Raw genomic sequence first — 22,115 nt, 5'->3', positions numbered from 1 at the left:
CCCACTCACACAGCACCTGCCAGGCTGGCACTGCAAACACCAAAAGCAAAACAGCTGCTTCTGTCCTCCCTGCAAAGTGCCAGCAGCAAGAAACCCCCTCCAGCCAGAGCTCACCTCCCACCTCATTACAGATGTTATTTAACAAAACAAGGCATCACTTCACACCCTGATGTCACTAAAACTGTCCCTTACTCACCATGTGCCACCTTTACAAAGTGGCATTTTCCCCAAAACATTGAAATGACCCACACAGACAAACCAGGACAGGATGGCTGGTTGGTTTTACTCAGGTATTTAGATATCTCTTTATTGCCAGCTTCAACCGTGGTTCAGTAAATACAAAATTAATAATAATAAAAAAAAAAGTCAATAGATTTTTATTAACATTTATAATAACTATTATTATTATTATCATTATTCTTAAATATTCCAAACCAACTGAGATTCCCTGGAGATGTCTGACTATAGCTCAAACATGAGATGCACACATAGTCCCTTATAATATTATATTACATTTCTCTCAAGCTTATAAAAATATATATTGACTTCTCAAGTGTGTATTTACAGTACTTAATACGTGGCTAATGAATATAAAAGCATCTGGAGATGAACCAACTTGATTCCCACGTGGTGTCTTGTGAGGGGAGTGTTGTGGGTGCTGCTCCAGCAGGACTGGGGCAGGAGCCTCGTGGAATTCCAGAGGCTGGATGGGAAGGGACCAGGGTCATTTTGAGGCATTTCCCTTGCAGCTCCAAAGCAGCATTGCTGATTAATTTAATTATCCTACTTCCCCAAGGAGAAAAGCTGAGAGGAGTTAATTTTAGTATCATAACAATCTGTAACTTAATTTACCAATTTTGTTGCCTGGTGCTGGTGAGGATCTCAATTAGCAGTGAATATTCTTGCAAAAAGCTGGGCTAGAGGGCTGTGCAGTGGGGGGCTTTCCTTTTGAGAGGAATGTTGGATTTGTCTTTACAAATAAGCTGCAGGTCTGCTGGTAGATAAGGTTAGCTCTGAGAGATAATAGAAACAATGGGATGGATTCCACTGATTGATGAATGGGGAAAAGAGATTTGCCTTTACAAAGGAGCTGTAGGTTTGCTGATAAATGAAATTGGATATTGAAAGATGAAAGAAGCGATGGGGAAAACGATGAATTCTGTAATAATTAAAAATTAAAAGGGAGGGTTGTACATTAGAGGGGAATCTCAGGTATCAGGTGTTTGGGAAGTCTGTGCCTCTCAAGTACCTCAGCAATGGTGAAAGAGAGAGGGAAATTGGGATAAAAGGAGGCTGTGTGCTCCAAAAATTGGAGAGATCCCAGGGGATGCCCCATGGCCTCTCCCTTTATTGGAATAAAGCAAAAAGGACTCCTCTGTCTCCTTTTTGCACATAAAACTCTGCTGTTTGTGGATTAATTTTTGACATCCTGGGGGCAGGGTCAGTTCTGAGACTCGAGGGAGCATGGTGCTGCTCATGGCCAGGTCTGTTTCCCATACTGTCACCTTGTCACCAAGCCCTGGATGTCCCCAGACCCCCCTGGGGTGACCCAGCTCCTCCAGCAGCACCTTCCCAGCGTGGCTCCTGCATCCAGAATCAAGCTGGCTCAACCCCCTGCCTAGAGACCTGGAATGTACCTTCTCTAGAGAGAAAATGTAAACACAGAGAGCACACAAATTGCACTTGATCCTCGGGATCAGGCATTGCACTAGATGCAGGGCTTGGTTCACTGCTATTCCCCTTCAGGGTGGGAAACAGCAGGATGGCAAATGACCAACCCAACTAAGAGAACCAAACTTAGAGAAATTATTTATGTTAAAACACTAACCTTGGGGGGAAAATGGTTTGAACTGCAGAGGGGGAAGGAAGGAGAGATCTTGTTTTTCCCAGAGAGCAAAACTCCCCAGAGCATATCCAGCATTCTCCTGGGCAGAGTGGTCACTGTGCCAGCCCCAAGGGCTTCACTCAATCCTCATTCAGATCCTCATCCTCTCAGAGCAGGCTGGCAGGAGGGTCTGACTGGAGCAGATTCCCAGCCAGACTCTGAGCATCTCCCACAGCCTTCATCCCCTATGTAAATCTTTGCCTTTCAGCATTAATAATTCACTTGTGATACTTACAGATCCTAATAAAGCCTTAGAAAACTCCATACAGAGCTGCAAATACCCATTTAATTAACAAACTTCAGGGGAAGTTGTATTATTAAGATGCTATTTATGTCTTCTCAGGGATCAGGCTGCAGCTATGGGAGCAGCCAGCGTGCCAGGCAGGCAGGACCATGCTCACAAAACAAAGTGTGGGTGTGCCCTGCATTGCATGGATGCAGCCAGCACCATTTCCTCTGTGCTTTCTGGACAATATTTCGTTTTGTTCACCAGCTGAGGTGTCAACACTCAGGGAAGTAGTGAGGGAAAGAGTTTCCTTCAGCACAGATGGGGAAAGTCACCTTCCAGGAGCTGGGCATTGGGTGAGAGCTGCTCTCTGAGTATAAAAGCAATAAAAACTCCTTGTGGGGTTGCTGTGATCTGTCAGGCTGTATAAAAGTACCCACGGATTCAGCAGGATACGAGGTACAGAAGTGTTGGCTCTGGATTAAGACAGTGCAAAAATGTCCATCCCACCCTGTGAACTCAACTACCACATGAAATGGCACCAACACAGTTTGGCTCATCTTACACAACGTCCGCCGGGCACGCCGCACCCAGGGCTGCCCAGAGCCCTGCCCTCCTGTTTGCCAGCACCCAGCGGCTCCCACAGCCCCCCTGAGCCCCCCCAGGTTTCAGAGGTGGGGCTGGCTGGGGCCGGCAGGCCGCCCCTGGCCGGGAGCGCCGGGCTGAGCCGGGCTGAGCCGCTCACACCTGCACGCCGCGCCCGCGCATCTGCATCACCTGCGCCCGCAGCGCCCGCACCCCGCCCAGGAGGGTCTTCTGGTGCTCGGCCAGCGTGATCCCCAGGCTGAGGATGTCTCTGCAAAACGAGCCCCAGGTCAGCCAGGACAAACCAGCCTCACCACTGTGTGCCCCGACACCGGCTGCTTCCAGGCCAGGCACGCACAGGTGGGAAATCCCCAACCTTCTGTCCCAGCCAAAGCAATACTGACTCTGAGCAGGCCAACAGGAACCTGCAGCAGGCCAGCTGTGGGACAGCTCTGACCCCGCTGCAGCACAACAGATTATCATAAATCACATTGGATTTGGCTCTGCCCTCTGGCAGGGTGTCCTGGGTTACATTGTAAAGATGTGCTAAAAAGTTTGTATTCTATCACCATCTGCTGAAACCAGGTGGGGCAGTGACCCTGATCTCCATGGAGATATCCTCTGCTAATGGGCCATCTTTAAACCAACTGGGCAATCATCTTTATCTTCCCACAGCCCATCCTCCCTCCAGGAGATATCTCCTGTTAATGGCCACTGAGTCCCAGGGCATGACTGATAAAATTCCATCATCCCACTGGGAGATGCTCCAGCCAGGGGAGGAGCCAAACATTTCCTACCCAGATAAAAACTGAGATTTGGAACACCAGAGCAGCCTTTTCCACTGGATTCCAGAGGACAAGAGCTACCAGACCTTTCTACAGGATCACTGCTCCAACAAGCCCACTTCACCTGCACTGTTACCACCACCCTAACTAGCAGGGTGTCAGTGTTTTCTGACTCAGTCAGTGGTTTTTCTTTTGTACTATTGCATGTATTTTATTTTTCTCCTTTTTTTTGTATTAAATTGTATTTCTGACTTGGAGTCTCTCACTGGTTTTGCTTTCAAACCATTACACAGGGGCAGGAAATGCTGCTCTCACTACACCCAAACAAGGTTATAGCCAGGGGAACAGGTCACTTACTGGGCTGTCATCCTGGCCACTGACTCCAGGTAGCAGTAGCCCGCAGCAGTGAAGTTGTCCTTGTATCTGCCCATTTCTATGGCTTCCAGCCACTCACCCACTGAGCTGAAAGATGGGAAGGCTGAGAAGGTTCTCTTGGAGAGGGGGATGGACGTGCCATGGGACCTGCCAACAGAGAGGGTGGTGAAGAGGCAGTGGGGCACAGCACAGCAGAGGGGGAACAGGCAGGTGTGACAACAGGGTGGTCACCTGGGGCATGTAGAGCTGGGACACGTGGAGCTGGGGCACTTTGGGGGCTGCAGGCTCTGCACCAACTTGCTCAAGGCATTGTGGATCTGTGAGAACTTGGGCCGCTGGCTGCGGTCCTTCTGCCAGCAGTTGAGCATCAGCTGGTGGAGGGGTGGCTGGCAGTTGGCAGGGGCTGGCAGGCGGAACCCATCCTCCACAGCCTTCATCACCTGCAGCACACCAGGGGCTGGGCTCAGCAGCTGGGATGCAAACCAAAGGCAAGCCTCCCTCCTCACACCCAGCCCAGGAGCAGCAGTGGCTGCACCATCACCCACACGAGCTGCAGGGCACTCACATCCTGGTGGGACATGTCCCAGTAGGGTCTCTCTCCGTAGGACATGACCTCCCACATGACGATCCCGAAGCTCCACACGTCGCTGGCAGGACTGAACTGGTGGTACTGGACAGCTTCAGGGGCTGACCACAGCACCAGGCTCTTCCCACGCTGCAGAAGGGCAGGAATGATTTATTTGCCCAGCAGGATGTGGCCAGTGCTGGCAATTCCCACTTTTCATTGTGCCCTGCCTGGCATCACAGGCTGGGCACTGAGCAAACATGCACCATGAGAACATTTAGTACTAAGAGAAAACTTTTTCTTCAGCTTGTTTAAAATGTCACTGCAACTGTATGCTCAGGAGTGTGAGTCCTGAAATATTAATGGGAGAGGAGAATGTCCCCAGGAAGAGCTAATGGCATTTTGCACATTAATATTTAAAGAAAACCACCTCACAGCTGCTCAAACACAAGTCCCTCTGCCCTGGTTTGTGGCCAGAGCAGGCATGGTGCCAGGCAACTGCTGCACAGCTCCCTGACCAAACACATTGCATCTCTACCTGAGAAAGAAGTTCAAGGTGCAGAGTTGAAGAAGGAAGTGGGAGCCTAGGAAAAGTGTTGACAACAGAATGTGGGACTGCAGCTCACCATGGTGGAGAAGATGGTTTCCATCTTCTCTTCCTGTGGCCGTCTGAACCCTGTGATCTTGCAGGCCAGGCTGCTGCTCACGAGGACCTTGTGGGCAGCCAGGCTTTTGTGCACATAGCCCATCTCTGCCAAGTACACCATGCCAGAGGCAATGCCCTGCAGCATGCAGATGAGCTGGGTGCCTGTGAACTGCCCCTCGTGTTTCTGTGAAAGCAGAGGGGCAAAAGCCAAAGGTCAGTGATGGGAAGGTGGCCAGGAGAGTCCAGGCTGGGCAGACACCCCAGAACTCACCCTGAGAAAGGAGTCCAGCAGGCCATTCCCCATGTACTCCATCACTATCATCATGGTGCTCCCTGCACAGACAGACAGACAGACAGCAGGTGTGAGTGCTGCCATCACTCAGGCAGTTCAGACTCTGCAGGGGTTAAAAATCCACGTGCCAACCCTGCACTGCCTGGCTTTTGGATGTTATCTCAGCCAGGTTGTAATGAGCTCCAGGTCCAAGGCTTCCCTGCCATTCCCAGCTAGGAATGGATTCCAGTATCAGAAGTTCCTTTCATCAGGAACTTGTGATGTGCTCTGAAGCACATCACAAAGGACAGCACAGTACAGTGAAAGCAAAAGCAACCAGCTCAGCCACAAAACTTTCTGTCCTAATAAAAAGCCTAGTTAGAATCAGCTCACATGCTCTGGTTTCTTTGGATTTACATGAATATCCATTTAACTATCCTATCCATAGCCTGGCTCCACACACACTCTCATGGGAGAGAGCTGGAGCAGTCAGTCTCATCTATTTTACTGACAGAATCTCACTTCAATTCACTTTTATTAAGAGCACACGTGCTTGGCTGCTAAGCCAGTCCCACCACCTGCATTTATTAGCTGGAAGCTTTTTATTAATCACTAGAATGCAAACCCAGCTGATGCAGGTGGGAACAGCTGCTCTCCAGGCAGCCAACTGCCCCTCTAACACCAGCTCACCCCCCTAAAGCAGCAGTTTGAGCCCATTCTTGCAGGAGCCTGCTGGTGTCACTATATGCAGAGAGTCATGGATAATAACAGCAAGGGAAGCAAAAGAAGCATTTCATTGAAAAACCAAACCATATTTATAGAGTGGTTCACAAGCCTCAAACAGGACAGGAGTTCACTGGACAATAGGAGAAGACATCTTCTGCCATGTACATCACAAACTGTCCATCAGTCAACATCAGGTGCTGATCTCTATTTATTATTTCCCTTCTGTTTCCCAGAAAGTTATCATCCTGGGAAGGGCTCAGAAGAGCTGCGAAACTGTCTCAGCCTGGGAAAAAGAACTCAGAATGTGAGAAAAGGCCTGGCAAACTCTGCCTGGGCCTTCACCTACCTCTGGTGACGACGCCCTCGAGGCGGATGACGTTGGAGTGGTCGAACTGGCCCATGGTGCAGGCCTGGGCCAGGAAGGAGCGCTGCTGCTGCTCCGAGCAGCCGGCCCGCAGCGTCCGGACGGCCACAGGCAGCTCCCGCCTGCTGGGCAGCCTCAGGCAGCCCCGGCACATCTCCCCAAACTCTCCTGCACAGCACAGGAACGGGTTAAACATCCGCGGCTGCAGTGCTGCCACTCACACCAGCCCGTCCTGAGCCACTCTGCACGGCCACTGACCCTCAGCCACCTCCAGAGCCTCTGCATCCTGAGCATCCTGGGCCACTCTGCACGGCCACTGACCCATCTCCAGAGCCTCTGCATCCTGAGCATCCTGAGCCACTCTGAATGGCCACTGACCCATCTCCAGAGCCTCTCCCATCCTGAGCATCCTGAGCCACTCTGCACGGCCACTGACCCACCTCCAGATCCCCTCCCATCCTGAGCATCTTGAGCCACTCTGCACAGCCACTGACCCACCTCCAGAGCCTCTGCACCCTGAGCATCCTGAGCCACTCTGAATGGCCACTGACCCATCTCCAGAGCCTCTGCATCCTGAGCATCCTGAGCATCCTGAGCCACTCTGCATGGCCACTGACCCATCTCCAGAGCCTCTGCATCCTGAGCATCCTGAGCCACTCTGCACAGCCACTGATCCTCAGCCACCTCCAGAGCCTCTGCATCCTGAGCATCCTGAACCACTCTGCACGGCCACTGACCCATCTCCAGAGCCTCTGCATCCTGAGCATCCTGGGCCACTCTGCACGGCCACTGATCCATCTCCAGAGCCTCTGCATCCTGAGCATCCTGAGCCACTCTGCACAGCCACTGATCCTCAGCCACCTCCAGAGCCTCTGCATCCTGAGCATCCTGGGCCACTCTGCACGGCCACTGATCCATCTCCAGAGCCTCTGCCACCCTGAGCATCCTGAGCCACTCTGCACAGCCACTGACCCATCTCCAGAGCCTCTGCATCCTGAGCATCCTGAGCCACTCTGCACGGCCACTGACCCATCTCCAGAGCCTCTGCATCCTGAGCATCCTGAGCCACTCTGAATGGCCACTGACCCATCTCCAGAGCCTCTGCATCCTGAGCATCCTGAGCCACTCTGAATGGCCACTGACCCATCTCCAGAGCCTCTCCCACCCTGAGCCACTCCTCTGCACAGCTACTGACCCTCAGCCATCTCCAAAGCCTCTGCCACCCTGAGCATCCTGAGCATCCTTAGCCACTCTGCACAGCCACTGATGCTCAGCCATCTCCAGAGCCTCTCCCACCCTGAGCATCCCACCACTCTGCACAGCCAGACCCTCAGCCTTCCCCAGATCCACTCCCATCCTGAGCATCCTGAGCCACTCTGCAGCCACTGACCCTCAGCCACCTCCAGAGCCTCTCAGCTGCTCTCTCCACGCTCTGCTTCAGTGTATATTGTGCTTTATCCCATGAGAGGAGGGTTAACCATGCTCCAGGTCTGGCTGGTTCTGCCTCCTGGGCTGCTTCCCACAGAGCTGGAGACAGCAGGGCTGGAGGGTTCCTGAAATCCTTGAGGGAGAACATCCCACTACTCAGCCATGAGCTCCACAACAGGAGCTACACAATTCCCAACATAAAAAACCAATATTGGCTTTACAGCAAAAAGCATGTAGATATGAGCAGCTTTATTGATTTGAAAATCAGGTTCTTGTTAGATCAGCAGTGGGACAGACACACTCCCAAATTCTTTAGATTTAAATGTCTTCCTTACTAATTTATTTCTCGATTTTTCAAACACCATTTCCTTATGAAAGGTACATGGGGCTCCTCTGAGCTGCTCCACAGAGGCAACCTCATCCCCTCCTCAGTGTCCTCTCCCCTTCAACACTGTCCTTCAGCTGCAGGCAAAGCCCTTCCCTCCTCCCTTCCTCCACCTCTGCTGCTACTACAGCTGAATTTATCTTCAGGAAAAGAAATGACAAAGAATGATCACGTTTCCCACGTTCTGGCACACAGTAGCCATTAAGGCTCTAGGATCCAGTCAGGGGATTTTAATTTGCTTTTAAGTTTTAGGCAGTGAAGTTGATGAAAATCGATAAATCATTAGGTTCACGTATTTATAAATAGTTTTCATGCTGCTGTCAAACTGCCCAGATGCAGATAATTGCTGATGCTTTCTGCTCCACGTGGCTTTTGCTTGGCTGTGCTCAGTGCCTCAGGAAAACACCAGGGATGTGGAACAAAGCTTCTGGATAAAACCCTCACAGCCCTGCTGCCATCCTCTGCTGTAGGCAGGTACCCCAGGGCTGGAGCAATGTCATGGGAAAGGGAAAGGGAAAGGGAAAGGGAAAGGGAAAGGGAAAGGGAAAGGGAAAGGGAAAGGGAAAGGGAAAGGGAAAGGGAAAGGGAAAGGGAAAGGGAAAGGGAAAGGGAAAGGGAAAGGGGAGCACACCAGCACAGCCCACGGCACAGCCACCACCCCATGAACTTGCCTGTCCTGATAATCCTCTCAATTTTGATGCTGGCATTATCCAGCTCCTTGGCAAAGAGGTGCACAGCCTGCATGGGGTCTTCACAGGTGCTGGGGTCAATGTATGTCCTCCTGGTGGGTATTTTAACTGCAGGAAAGGCAGAGAGGTGAGAGGGGCTCGACAGAAATTCCACCCACCCATCCTGGGAAACACTATCCCAGCTTATCCATCTCCTGTCTGTGGGCAGAACCTTTCTATAAGCAAAGCAAAAGACTCAGTTATATAAGGTTTCTAAGATTTTTTTTTTTTATAATTAAGTGAATCCAACTGCTCTGCTCCACTGCCACAACCCCTGGGTAAAGGAGAGCAGCCCCTCTGCTCCAGTGAAGCTCCCACCCTCCAAAGCCAACTGAAATGGTCAAGGCAGGCTCTTCTGCTTCTGAGGTGCTTTGGGGAGCAGAAAACCCTGTGTGCACTCATGGGCATGTGCCAGGAATGAAATAAACTCCTCATTCCTGACATCTGAACTCCCTCTGACAACTGCTGTCTGTAAAATTACTGCTGCTCAATAATCCAGGGTATCTCCAGAAAACAAGGCTGTTTGCTCGTGTTCATGAGGAGCTGACAGAATAATTTATACACCCCATGTAAGCTGCAAGTATCCCCATTTCCTCTGTGCAGTGACCCACACATGGAGCTGCCAAACCCACAGTCCTCAGAGAGCCTTGCTGTGCCAGCCCTGCTCTGGGATAACAGGGTGACAACACTTCAGGAGAGAGGGCTCAGGGCTGCTTTGGTGGGTTGTTAATGATAAGCACAGGGATCTACAGTGATTCACTTACAGTGGAAGTACAGCTCCTCGTCCCCATCCTGGCTGGCTTTGCTGTACCCACACTGCCTGCAAAGAGAATCAAGATGCACACAGCACCTGGGCAGCAGAGCCCCTCAGCCCAGAGCCATGCCTGGCCCTGCTCACCTCCTCCAGAGCATCACTCCAGCCACCACGGCCAGCAGCACTGCCAGCCCCACCACGGCCACCACGGCGAGGATGAGGACGGGGCTCTGCTCACTGGAGGCCACTGTCACTGCAGGAGGAAGCAGAGCCCATCAGCAGCTCTGGGGTGGGTCTGAGGAGAGGTCACTGCTCCCAGGGCCAGCCTGTGTCCTCCAGAAGAGTTACAGGAGTAACTTGGCTGCTTTGCACCACCCTCACAAATTCAGATTGTGGTTCAGCTCTGAGAGCCCAGGCAGCACACACAGAGCACCCAGCACTGCTGCACCAGCTCCTGGTTTTGTTAATCAGAGCTGAGCAAGAACCCTGTTTATCAGAGGAACATATCAAAATTTATGGCCTCACAAACAGTTTTCTTTCATCACATTAATCCCTTTTCCTCCAGCTTTTGCAAACAGGGATATTAGATAGCTACATTCTCTATAAAATTTTTATTGGCTTCAATTAATTCTGAAACGTCTTCTGTGTGGTAAATGAAGGCAATTTAAAGCCCTGTTTAACACAATCTGTGGGAGCTGTTCTGAGCCAGTCAGCTCAGCCTTGCACTTCCAGCCAGCGTGGGGGAAGCCCAACATCCCTCCAGCCCTCTTTTAGTGAAAGAAATTGCTTTTGGACCACAGTTATGAATGGGAATTTAAAAGGAGAAGTCTCAGCAGATAATACTGATGCTGGCTGCCCTGAGCCAGCCAAGGAGCAGACAAGCCAAGTGCCTCCTGAGCCAGGACAGCAGCAGGAGGCAGGGAATGGTCATGAGCTAAGCCTGGTTTTGGGAAACCTCAGCCAAAGAGCAGAGGCTGTCCCAGAGAAAGGAGCCAGAGAGCAACTGCCCTCATTGACTCTTCACTGAGGAAAGACAGGACAGGCTCCCCCAGGACAGGCAGGGCAGCAAGGCCAACCTCATCCAAACCCAATGGGAAAATGCAAGGCAAAGCAAATAAAGCAAATTCCTGGACAGCAGTGGGACAGAGTGGGTGTCTCCCTTAGACCTGGAGAGGCAGAACCAGAGGAACAGGGGCTGCTCCATGGAACCAGGAGCAGCTGGGGCACAGCTGAGCCCAGGGCTGAGCTCAGAGCCCTGAGAGGGGCACCAGCCCTCTGCACTTACACTCTGCCAGAGTCTCCACTTCAATGCCAGGGTTGTAGTCTGGAGAGGAAGATGTTCTGATTTGGAAAATATAGAGGGTACCAGGCTTCAGGTTATTGACTGTCACAGCTGTTGATGTGGTTCTCACAGTTGAGTAACTTTGATCTCTCTGATCCTGTGAAATAATGAGATACCTGAGATGGAGCTGGCATGGCACAGTCCTGTCCTCAGCTCTGGGCCCTGTCAGGAGGGCCCTACCACTACCAAATGTGCTTCCATTCAACACTTTTCCCCCTTTGCATCTTCACAGTAAAAACAAAAGCTTTAAAAGCAAAGATTAGGAACTAAAGTTGATATTCATGTCAGCATCAAGAGCCTCATTTCAGTGAATAACTGCTAAACTGAATTTAAATTCTCTAGCCAAGGAGGAAGGCTCCTCATTTCATACCCCAAGTATCAGTTGCTGCAGCCCATTTGCACAGGAATTAATGTCTCGGGCTCCAGCATTTGCCCTCCCCCACAGATCCTTCCTCTCAAATCTATCAGATGCAGAAAATCACATTAATATGAATCAGCTTCACGGTAGCTTGTTTCTAAATACAGAATGCTTACATGTCACCTGCACAGTGTGCCTGACATGCCATCAGCTCCAGAACGAGCCTGAGCACATGCAGATAAGGTAATTTGCAGAACTGTGTCATAAACTGCATTTATTTTGATTTAGAGCCTTGTCCCCACTCTGCCCACTGGTATTTCTCCAAAAATTCCCAACTTACTGCACCTGTCAAACAGCAGCAATTTTTAAAATCAAGAAACTGCCATAAAAATATTTTCTGGGTCCCCTCCCATGTGGAAGGGCCACTCATAGCTCACACAGCCACAGGTTTGTGGCTCTCAGTCCTAAACCAGCACAGAGCACAAGGTCCAACACTGAGAATACAGAGCCCATCTCCTGCAGGATGTAGGAACCCAGGTGGGTCTCAGTCCCTGCCTGGCTGCAGCCACACGTGCAGGGGTGGCACAGCACTGGGCACCAGCAGTGTAAGGGTTGGTGTGAAGTTTCTCTGATCTGCCTCACCACCATCATCAGAGACTGAGACCCAGGACCCCACTGCTCACTCTGGATATGAGTTCTGGCCTGGCCCAGGTGGATGCTGCCCAGCACTGTCTGTGCCTGTGCCTGGTGCTGCCCAGCACTGTCTGTGCTGTGCTGGTGCTGCCCAGCACTGTCTGTGCCTGTCCCTGGTGCTGCCCAGCACTGTCTGTGCCTGTGCTGGTGCTGCCCAGCACTGTCTGTGCCTGTGCTGGTGCTGCCCAGCTCTGTCTGTAGCTGTGCTGGTGCTGCCCAGCACTGTCTGTATCTGTGCTGGTGCTGCCCAGCACTGTCTGTGCCTGTGCTGGTGCTGCCCAGCACTGTCTGTGCTGTGCTGGTGCTGCCCAGCACTGTCTGTGCTGTCCCTGGTGCTGCCCAGCACTGTCTGTGGCTGTGCCTGGTGCTGCCCAGCACTGTCTGTGCTGTGCTGGTGCTGCCCAGCACTGTCTGTGCTGTGCTGGTGCTGCCCAGCACTGTCTGTGCTGTGCTGGTGCTGCCCAGCACTGTCTGTGCTGTGCTGGTGCTGCCCAGCACTGTCTGTGCTGTCCCTGGTGCTGCCCAGCACTGTCTGTGGCTGTGCCTGGTGCTGCCCAGCACTGTCTGTACCTGTGCTGGTGCTGCCCAGCACTGTCTGTGCTGTGCTGGTGCTGCCCAGCACTGTCTGTATCTGTGCTGGTGCTGCCCAGCACTGTCTGTGCTGTGCTGGTGCTGCCCAGCACTGTCTGTGCCTGAGCTGGTGCTGCCCAGCACTGTCTGTGCTGTGCTGGTGCTGCCCAGCACTGTCTGTGCCTGAGCTGGTGCTGCCCAGCACTGTCTGTGCTGTGCTGGTGCTGCCCAGCTCTGTCTGTGCTGTGCTGGTGCTGCCCAGCACTGTCTGTAGCTGTGCCTGGTGCTGCCATGGACTGTCTGTGCTGTGCCTGTGCTGCCCAGCACTGTCTGTGCTGTTCCTGGTGCTGCCCAGCACTGTCTGTGCTGTTCCTGGTGCTGCCCAGCACTGTCTGTAGCTGTGCTGGTGCTGCCCAGCACTGTCTGTGCCTGTGCTGGTGCTGCCCAGCACTGTCTGTGCCTGTGCTGGTGCTGGCCCAGCACTGTCTGTGCCTGTGCTGGTGCTGCCCAGCACTGTCTGTGCTGTTCCTGGTGCTGCCCAGCACTGTCTGTGCCTGTGCTGGTGCTGCCCAGCACTGTCTGTAGCTGTGCTGGTGCTGCCATGGACTGTCTGTGGTTGTGCTGGTGCTGCCCAGCACTGTCTGTGCTGTGCTGGTGCTGCCCAGCACTGTCTGTGCTGTTCCTGGTGCTGCCCAGCACTGTCTGTGGCTGTGCTGGTGCTGCCCAGCACTGTCTGTGCTGTGCTGGTGCTGCCCAGCACTGTCTGTACCTGTGCTGGTGCTGCCCAGCACTGTCTGTGCTGTGCTGGTGCTGCCATGGACTGTCTGTGCCTGTGCCTGGTGCTGCCCAGCACTGTCTGTAGCTGTGCTGGTGCTGCCCAGCACTGTCTGTGCCTGTGCTGGTGCTGCCCAGCACTGTCTGTATCTGTGCTGGTGCTGCCATGGACTGTCTGTGCCTGTGCTGGTGCTGCCCAGCACTGTCTGTGGCTGTGCCTGGTGCTGCCCAGCACTGTCTGTGCCTGTGCTGGTGCTGCCATGGACTGTCTGTGCCTGTGCTGGTGCTGCCCAGCACTGTCTGTGGCTGTGCCTGGTGCTGCCCAGCACTGTCTGTGCTGTGCTGGTGCTGCCCAGCACTGTCTGTGCTGTGCTGGTGCTGCCCAGCACTGTCTGTGCCTGTGCTGGTGCTGCCCAGCACTGTCTGTGCTGTGCTGGTGCTGCCATGGCACACTGTGCTGCTCATAGCGCCTGTTCCAGCACCTGTTCCTTGCAGCAATGATCTCCACACACAACAGTCCATAAATCTCCCCACCTTTAGGCCAGAGGCCACTCCCTTTGGAAAAGGACTATAAAAAGTGACTTTCCTAAAGAGTCTCTGAGATCTCTTTCTCCCCAACGGATCAAAGACGTGTCTGGCATGGGACGACTCGAGGACCCTCCTGTTGGCAGCTACATCCCATCCTTCCTCTCTCTCCCCTTTTGCTTTGTTTCCTTTACCCTTTTCTCTCTCTCTTCTATTATTACACACAATAAACTGCATTGCTGCTTTCTGCTGAATAAAACCTGAGTCTCGTGCTCTTTGTGTTTTGCACCCTGGGGTCGAAGGAACCATCACGACTCAGGCTGAGTGGGTGGTGACGAGCAGCGAGGGAAGGGCACAGTGCCAGCGCTCAGATCCTACCTTCTCAAAGTACTTGACCTCGTACTCGGTGCCGTTGGCAGTCAGGACTCCTGGCTCCTGCCACGACAGGGAGATGCTCTTCTGCTCCACCCTGTCTGTGCGGATGTGGGTGACAGGAGTGGGCACTGAAAACACAGAGGGGAAACAGGCACTGACTGAGCTGCTGCTCCAGCATGGGAGGAATGTTACATTTGTCTTTACAAACAAGTTGTAGATCTGTTGGTAGATAAAGTTAGCACCTAGAGATAAAAGAAACAATGGGAGGGATTACACTGATGATAAATGGAAAAAGAGATTTGACTTTACAAACAAACTGGAGGTTTGCTGGTAAATGAAAATTGGGTAACGGAAGATGAAAGAAGCAACGGGGGGAAAACTATGAATTCTATAAGAATTAAAAATTAAAAGGAAGGGTTATACATTAGAGGGGAATATCAGGTGTTCAGGGAAGTCTGTGCCTCTCAAGTACCTCAGCAATGGGGAAAGAGAGAGGGAAATTGGGATAAAAAGTGGCTGCATCCTCCAAAAATCTGAGAGATCCCAGGGGATGCCCCATGGCCTCTCCCTTTATTTGAATAAAGCAAAAAGGACTCCTCTGTCTCCTTTTTGGACATAAACCTCTGGTGTTTGTGGATTAATTTTCCTTACAAGCAAAACCTGCAGCTCACATAGCTGCAGAGTGTGTGGCTTCTGCAGACACCAGACCCCTTTCTCTGAATCAGGAATAGCTCCATGCAGTGGGAAAACACAACAGCTTTGTAATCCATGGGCAGCCTGGAGCACTCCAATGGAAAACTGGCAAAAATCCTAATGGCACCATCCACCCCTAGTGCTGCTGAGGGTCTGAGGATGGGCTCACATCCTCGCTCTGAGCCCCTGCTGAGGGTGTCTGGGAGAGGCAAAACACAATCTTTGATCAGGAGGGCTGGTGGGACATACCAAGGCCTCCTGAACCACCCCACACCAGATCCACCCCATGCAACTGGACTGCTGGGGGTGTGAGCCCTGCTCTGAGAGCAGGCTGTGCACTTCTGGTCAGCACAAACTCCCTCATGCATCCATTTAGTTCATCCTCTGCAAGATGCACTTGCCAATATTCCCATTTTAACCAGGTTTGGCTCCATACAGGTTTCCATAAGCTCAGGCACAGCAAAAGCTGCATGGGGACATTGATTGCTTCCAGCTTGTCCTACTTCCCATCAAATCAGGACGTCCCCTGGACCCATCTCTGTCCCACCAAGACTCCTGTGGAGAGGAACAAGTCCCTAGAAAGTAAACCTAAGTCTCTGTGAAATTCTGTATTCATTACTTAGCTCATTAATTTTTGCTGAAAGAAAAAGCCCTGATGATGTTTTATTCATGGTGATTTGCTGTTTGATTCCAGGTCCCTTTGGCTTCTTATGAGAGTGAGAGGAGTCAAAGGGGCTCCTGTGCAGCTCCCATTGCCCACAGAGATCCCTGTGCTGTGACCCTCCCCATGGTGTGGGACACAGTCAAACATTATCCCCCAAAACTTGCCTTGGGCCCTGCTCCTGTAAGATGAGCTAAGTGCTCCTTACCCATAAATTAAATATCACACAGCTGCCCTCCTGTATGTCTGAATCCAGGAAATGGACTGGAGAGACCTGAATGGGTGGTCCTGGCTGTTAACAAAGTCATCAGGAAAAATCCTACTCACTCACAGATGTGCTTCAGAGCAGAGCCCGTGGTACATGACAGCAAAGCAGGTGCCAGCCTCAAACATGTTTAAAAAACATTAAAGAAATTCACACAGGCTATAAAGCATTTCACACTGTGAAAAAAAAATGTGCTTCCCATCAATATTTTAAGCTCTTCTATCATTGCCTCTGTTTGAAAAAGCAAACATTAAATTATTCACCACTCTGCCTGATTTTATAAACTCCATCTCCCTGTACGTGGCTTTTATCCTCTTGATTAAGCAGCACAGCAGCAGAACAGGCACAAAACTACACGTGGCCCCATGAACAGCCCAGTGCATCCATCAGCTGCACTCAGCACAGACACCAAACACTCCTGCACCCTGCCCTGCCTGTGCCACAGAGCCACCTCTCCCTTCACATCCCTGCACAGAACACGCCCTGGGCACCACCCCAGGCAGCTCCTGCCGCAGAGATCTCCACTCCAAAGCAGACAACAGTCAGCAGGCTGAGCCCAGCAGCTCAGACACTTGCCCCAGAGCTGGCTCATCCTGCAGCCCCACTGCCCCACGGTGACTGAACCAGCCCTGGGCTTGCACAGAAAAATGCACTCTGGAGGACCAAACCCAGCTCAAACCCCTTCTCCAGCCTCAGGAAGGAGGATGCATTCTGGCACTGGTTGCATTATTAATCAGCAACAGATTTAGAAGCTCTTTAAGGCAGGAGTTTGTATCCCTGCCAGGAATACAAATGACATGGGCCTGGAGTGCACATTTACATGGCTAATGCAGCTCCACTCCTGCAGGTGAACAGTTCCACTCACTCCTCAAACACTTTTATTTAGTCTCATGCTGGGGACAGATTAGAAAAAACACAGTATTAATTTTGCCACCTGCAGACTAAATTGCATCTCTTCTTTTTGCTGCAGTCACAGGGAACGATGGAAAATTCCCTCTGGTGACTGCTGGAGGGGAAGGGCAGCACAGAGCTGCACTTGGAGCTGGATTAGAGGAGCAGGATCTGACAGCTAAATAGGGTCTTGTTTCTTGTTTAATTTTTCCTCTGAACCTGCTTATCAGCAGACAGAGCTGCCTTGCTGCTGCAAACGACTTCTGAGAGCACAGCAGGACAGGCACCACGGAAATCACAACTGCAGGCATCCCTGCAGCCTCTTCCCCACGATCTCTGGCCCCACCCTGCACTTCTGTGGTGGGCTCTGGTGACAAGGAGCAGTAGAGGCAGGACTGCAAGGAATGGTGTGCCCTGAGGAGCAGCTCCCCACGCTGTCCCTGCCAGCTGTGGCTCCATGTCCCTGCCAGCTGTGGCTCTGTGTCCCTGCCAGCTGTGGCTCTGATATCCCTGCCAGCTGTGGCTCCATGTCCCTGCCAGCTGTGGCTCCGTGTCCCTGCCAGCTGTGGCTCTGATGTCCCTGCCAGCTGTGGCTCTGTGTCCCTGCCAGCTGTGGCTCCGTGTCCCTGCCAGCTGTGGCTCTGTGTCCCTGCCAGCTGTGGCTCTGATATCCCTGCCAGCTGTGGCTCCATGTCCCTGCCAGCTGTGGCTCTGATGTCCCCACCAGCTGTGGCTCTGTGTCCCTGCCAGCTGTGGCTCCATGTCCCTGCCAGCTGTGGCTCCATGTCCCTGCCAGCTGTGGCTCTGTGTCCCTGCCAGCTGTGGCTCTGTGCCCCTGCCAGCTGTGGCTCCATGTCCCTGCCAGCTGTGGCTCCATGTCCCTGCCAGCTGTGGCTCTGATATCCCTGCCAGCTGTGGCTCTGATGTCCCTGCCAGCTGTGGCTCCATGTCCCTGCCAGCTGTGGCTTGGATGTCCCTGCCAGCTGTGGCTCCGTGTCCCTGCCAGCTGTGGCTCTGTGTCCCTGCCAGCTGTGGCTCTGATGTCCCTGCCAGCTGTGGCTCCATGTCCCTGCCAGCTGTGGCTCCATGTCCCTGCCAGCTGTGGCTCTGATATCCCTGCCAGCTGTGGCTCCATGTCCCTGCCAGTTGTGGCTCAATGTCCCTGCCAGCTGTGGCTCTGATGTCCCTGCCAGCTGTGGCTCCGTGTCCCTGCCAGCTGTGGCTCTGATGTCCCTGCCAGCTGTGGCTCTGATATCCCTGCCAGCTGTGGCTCTGAGTCCCTGCCAGCTGTGGCTCTGTGTCCCTGCCAGCTGTGGCTCCGTGTCCCTGCCAGCTGTGGCTCTGTGTCCCTGCCAGCTGTGGCTCTGATGTCCCTGCCAGCTGTGGCTCCATGTCCCTGCCAGCTGTGGCTCCATGTCCCTGCCAGCTGTGGCTCTGATATCCCTGCCAGCTGTGGCTCCATGTCCCTGCCAGTTGTGGCTCAATGTCCCTGCCAGCTGTGGCTCTGATGTCCCTGCCAGCTGTGGCTCCGTGTCCCTGCCAGCTGTGGCTCTGATGTCCCTGCCAGCTGTGGCTCTGATATCCCTGCCAGCTGTGGCTCTGAGTCCCTGCCAGCTGTGGCTCTGTGCCCCTGCCAGCTGTGGCTCCGTGCCCCTGCCAGCTGTGGCTCTGATGTCCCTGCCAGCTGTGGCTCCATGTCCCTGCCAGCTGTGGCTCTGATATCCCTGCCAGCTGTGGCTCTGATGTCCCTGCCAGCTGTGGCTCTGATACCCCTGCCAGTTGTGGCTCTGTGTCCCTGCCAGCTGTGGCTCTGATATCCCTGCCAGCTGTGGCTCTGATACCCCTGCCAGTTGTGGCTCTGTGTCCCTGCCAGCTGTGGCTCTGATATCCCTGCCAGCTGTGGCTCCATGTCCCTGCCAGCTGTGGCTCTGATACCCCTGCCAGCTGTGGCTCCGTGTCCTTGCCAGCTGTGGCTCCCTGTCCTGTCCATGCAGGGTCCCCTCCTCACAGTGGGGTCAAACTCTGTGTGCCCCCACTCCCTCAGGAGACAGACTCCCCTTCTGTGCTGATAGGCACGGGTTAACCGTCACTGTCACCCCCTGCCAGCCCAGGGCACTGGTGCCTGCTGGCAGGGCAGCCCTGGGAGGGGACCCTTTCAGCCATAAAAACTGCCAGTGCTCCAAGAAACTCCCCAGCCTCAGCTGCTTGGGTCATTCCCAGCCACCATCTGCAGCTGGAGACTTGACAGCTCAACAAGAGACATTGATTCTGAAGAGATTACAGGATTAATTATCCACATTCTTTATGTGCATTTCAGTTCCCTCAGGAGTACATGGTGTCGAGTAAGGGCTGAGATTTCCCCCTTCCCCAGGGGAAGAGCTGTTCTTAGCAGCCATGGGCTGGCATCACTGACTTGCTGCTTTGCTCCCTAAGAGAACAGGGCACTCACTGCCCACACCTGGGGTCCAGCTCAGACCTGGGGTAGGCAAGGTGAGAGCTGCAGAGCAGCAGACTGGAGGAATGGCTCGTCAGAGCTCTCTGAGCTCACCACACCCCAGACTGCTCTCTGTCCCCCTGGCCTGAGCTCAGGAGGCAGGAGATCTTCCCAGAGCTAAATCCATCCCTGAGCAGCCAAGATCCTAATGAGGAATGACACCTCTGCTGAGGAGCAGTCTGCAGCACAGCATCCCCCAATGGAGCCACAGGGATTTTGGTACGAGGGAAGAGAAAGCAACAACCTGCACAAAGACATTTGATCAAGCGGTGGGAAAATTATTTATAACAAGATCAAAGTTTAATCTCCTCAGATGAAATTGTTGGCCAATTCCTGCCAAGAGGTACCTGAGGATTATCTGTCTCCATTAACTGTGGCTTGGGAAAGGGTTTTCATGCAAATTAATAATGTAACTGCAGAGGAACAGACAAGGACACAACAAGGCAGAGCTGACTGTCCTTCAGCAGAGCCAGCAGCAGAGGAGGGACCTGACTGTCCTTTGGCACAGACAGCAGATGAGGAGGGACTCCTCAGCCAACCCCTCTGGTCAGGGACCTGTCCACAGGCATGGGCACTCACTTCCCCTTTCCTGGGGGAACAGAAATGCCAAACTGGAAATGGACGGGGACAATTACAATAAGAATTGTTTCACAGATCAGCACAGGATAGAGAGAGGAAATCAATTTTTTTGTTTCTGAAGGGTAGCCAACATTTGAATTATCTGTTTTAAGGAGGGCTTTTTGATGAATGGGCTGAAAATATTACTTCATTAAAGGTTTGTTGGGTTTTTTTTTTAAAATTTGATTTGTAAATTCAAACTGCAGCCAGATCACAGAGCAGACATGTCCCTTCACAGTCCAGGCTGTCACCACACTCACTCCTTGCCTCCCAGTGACACCAACTGGGAGTTGCCATGGGCCAGTCTTCACCTGCCCCTCTGCCACACCTAAGCACCATGTCTGTGTCACCAGGACAAACCAAGGTGAAACAGGGCACAGACTCACAGACCTCAGGGACACTGCCCACACCATCCACAGACTGTGTGTCCTCCCAGCAGCAAAGACACTGTCCCAGGTTACAATGTAAAGATGTGCCCAAAAGTTTGTATTCTGAAACCAGGTGGGGCAGTGACCCTTATCTCTGTGTAGATATCTCCTGCTAATGGGCCATCTTTAAACCAGCTGGGCAATCATCTTTATCTTCCCACAGCCCATCCTCTCTCCAGGAGATATCTCCTGTTAATGGCCAGTGAGTCCCAGGGCATGACTGATAAAATTCCATCATCCCACTGGGAGATGCTCCAGCCAGGGGAGGAGCCAAACATTTCCTACCCAGATAAAAACTGAGATTTGGAACACCAGAGCAGCCTTTTCCACTGGATTCCAGAGGACAAGAGCTACCAGACCTTTCTACACATCACTGCTTCAAGAAGATTACTTTTACTTCATCTGGACTGCTACCACCACACTAACTAGTGGGGCTGCATTCTGATTCCATCAGTGATTTTTCTTCAGTACTATCACACGTATTTTATTTTTCTCTTTATTTTTCCCTATTAACTTACACTTCTAACTCCGAGTCTCACTAATTAAACCAGCTCACCCACCCAACCCCTGGCTGCAGAGCAGACTCCCACACCCCAGATCTGCCCGTGCCGTGCCGTGCCCGTACCTGCGTGGCCGGTGGACACGTTGACCTCCGCGTACTGCTGTCCGGCCAGCGGGCTGACGGCCGAGACGCCGTTGAGCGCCAGCACGCGGATGGTGTAGTTGGCGTGGGGCAGCAGGTTGACCAGCGTGACCGTGGGCTCCACCAGCCCCGTCTGCTGCGGCACGAAGCCCACCCGGCTGCCGCAGCGCTGGCAGCGCCCCGGCGGCGCCGCGCCGCACCGGCCGCACCACAGGCTGTAGGTCAGGTCGCTGCGGCCGCCAGCGTCGGCCGGGGCACTCCACTGCAGCACCAGGGACGACTGCTGCAGGCTGTACACCAGGTTCCTCGGGGCTGAGGGTGGGCCTGGAAGCAGAGCAGGTGTTGGGGTAAAGGTGAAGGTGCAGCACTGGGGAGTAGGGCACGAGGGGACACAGAGATGTGTGACATGCTGGGACAGATGATCCCAGATGAAGGCAGGTGTGTGCCCCACAATGTGCATGACCCAATATTTTCCTGAGCATCACCCCGCTCCCAGCCATGCTCAGCAGAGATTGAGAGCTCGACTCAGTATTTTCCTGAGCATCACCCCGCTCCCGGCCATGCTCAGCAGAGATTGAGGGCTCGACTCAATATTTTCCTGAGCACCACCCCGCTCCTGGCCGTGCTCAGCAGAGATTGAGGGCTCGACTCAATATTTTCCTGAGCACCACTCCGCTCCCAGCCATGCTCAGCAGAGATTGAGGGCTGGACTCAATATTTTCCTGAGCATCACCCCGCTCCCAGCCATGCTCAGCAGAGATTGAGGGCTCGACTCAATATTTTCCTGAGCACCACCCCGCTCCCAGCCATGCTCAGCAGAGATTGAGGGCTCCTCATGGCTGTGCTGGCAGCTGGACAGCATCCATCACCAGAGCAGCTGGACTCCAGACCAATTAACTAGAGGCCATTTAATTAAAACTAGAGTGGCTGAATGACTGTGCCCCAGATTTACCAGTCTGTGACAGCACATCTGTGTGATCACAGGGCAGCCCCTCCATCCCCTCCCCACTGCAGCACAGCTGGGACCCCGAGGTGGGCAGGGGCAGCCTGCACAGCCTGGGC

General features: G+C 53.1%; 1 protein-coding gene across 1 annotated transcript in view; it reads right to left on the bottom strand.

Moving 5' to 3' along the window:
- Positions 1 to 262: 262 nt before the first annotated feature.
- EPHA10 (EPH receptor A10) overlaps positions 263 to 22,115 on the bottom strand; it is a 31,476-nt gene continuing 9,623 nt past the window's right edge. Inside the window, exons 5-17 of the mRNA XM_056509104.1 lie at positions 21,036 to 21,377; positions 14,364 to 14,488; positions 11,009 to 11,162; positions 9,868 to 9,976; positions 9,734 to 9,789; positions 8,913 to 9,038; positions 6,411 to 6,596; positions 5,339 to 5,400; positions 5,048 to 5,251; positions 4,422 to 4,571; positions 4,088 to 4,296; positions 3,839 to 4,003; positions 263 to 2,967 (exon numbers count right to left, since the gene is read on the bottom strand). Of these exons, the coding sequence (XP_056365079.1) occupies positions 2,853 to 2,967; positions 3,839 to 4,003; positions 4,088 to 4,296; positions 4,422 to 4,571; positions 5,048 to 5,251; positions 5,339 to 5,400; positions 6,411 to 6,596; positions 8,913 to 9,038; positions 9,734 to 9,789; positions 9,868 to 9,976; positions 11,009 to 11,162; positions 14,364 to 14,488; positions 21,036 to 21,377 (2,003 nt within the window). The 3' untranslated portion in view covers positions 263 to 2,852. The remainder of the gene's footprint in view (positions 2,968 to 3,838; positions 4,004 to 4,087; positions 4,297 to 4,421; positions 4,572 to 5,047; positions 5,252 to 5,338; positions 5,401 to 6,410; positions 6,597 to 8,912; positions 9,039 to 9,733; positions 9,790 to 9,867; positions 9,977 to 11,008; positions 11,163 to 14,363; positions 14,489 to 21,035; positions 21,378 to 22,115) is intronic.

The sequence above is a fragment of the Oenanthe melanoleuca genome, chromosome 23 (assembly GCF_029582105.1).
Source record: "Oenanthe melanoleuca isolate GR-GAL-2019-014 chromosome 23, OMel1.0, whole genome shotgun sequence".
Taxonomy (NCBI): domain Eukaryota; kingdom Metazoa; phylum Chordata; class Aves; order Passeriformes; family Muscicapidae; genus Oenanthe; species Oenanthe melanoleuca.
The sequence above is the reverse complement of the archived record's forward strand: the minus strand, read 5'-3'. Positions and strand labels throughout refer to the sequence as shown.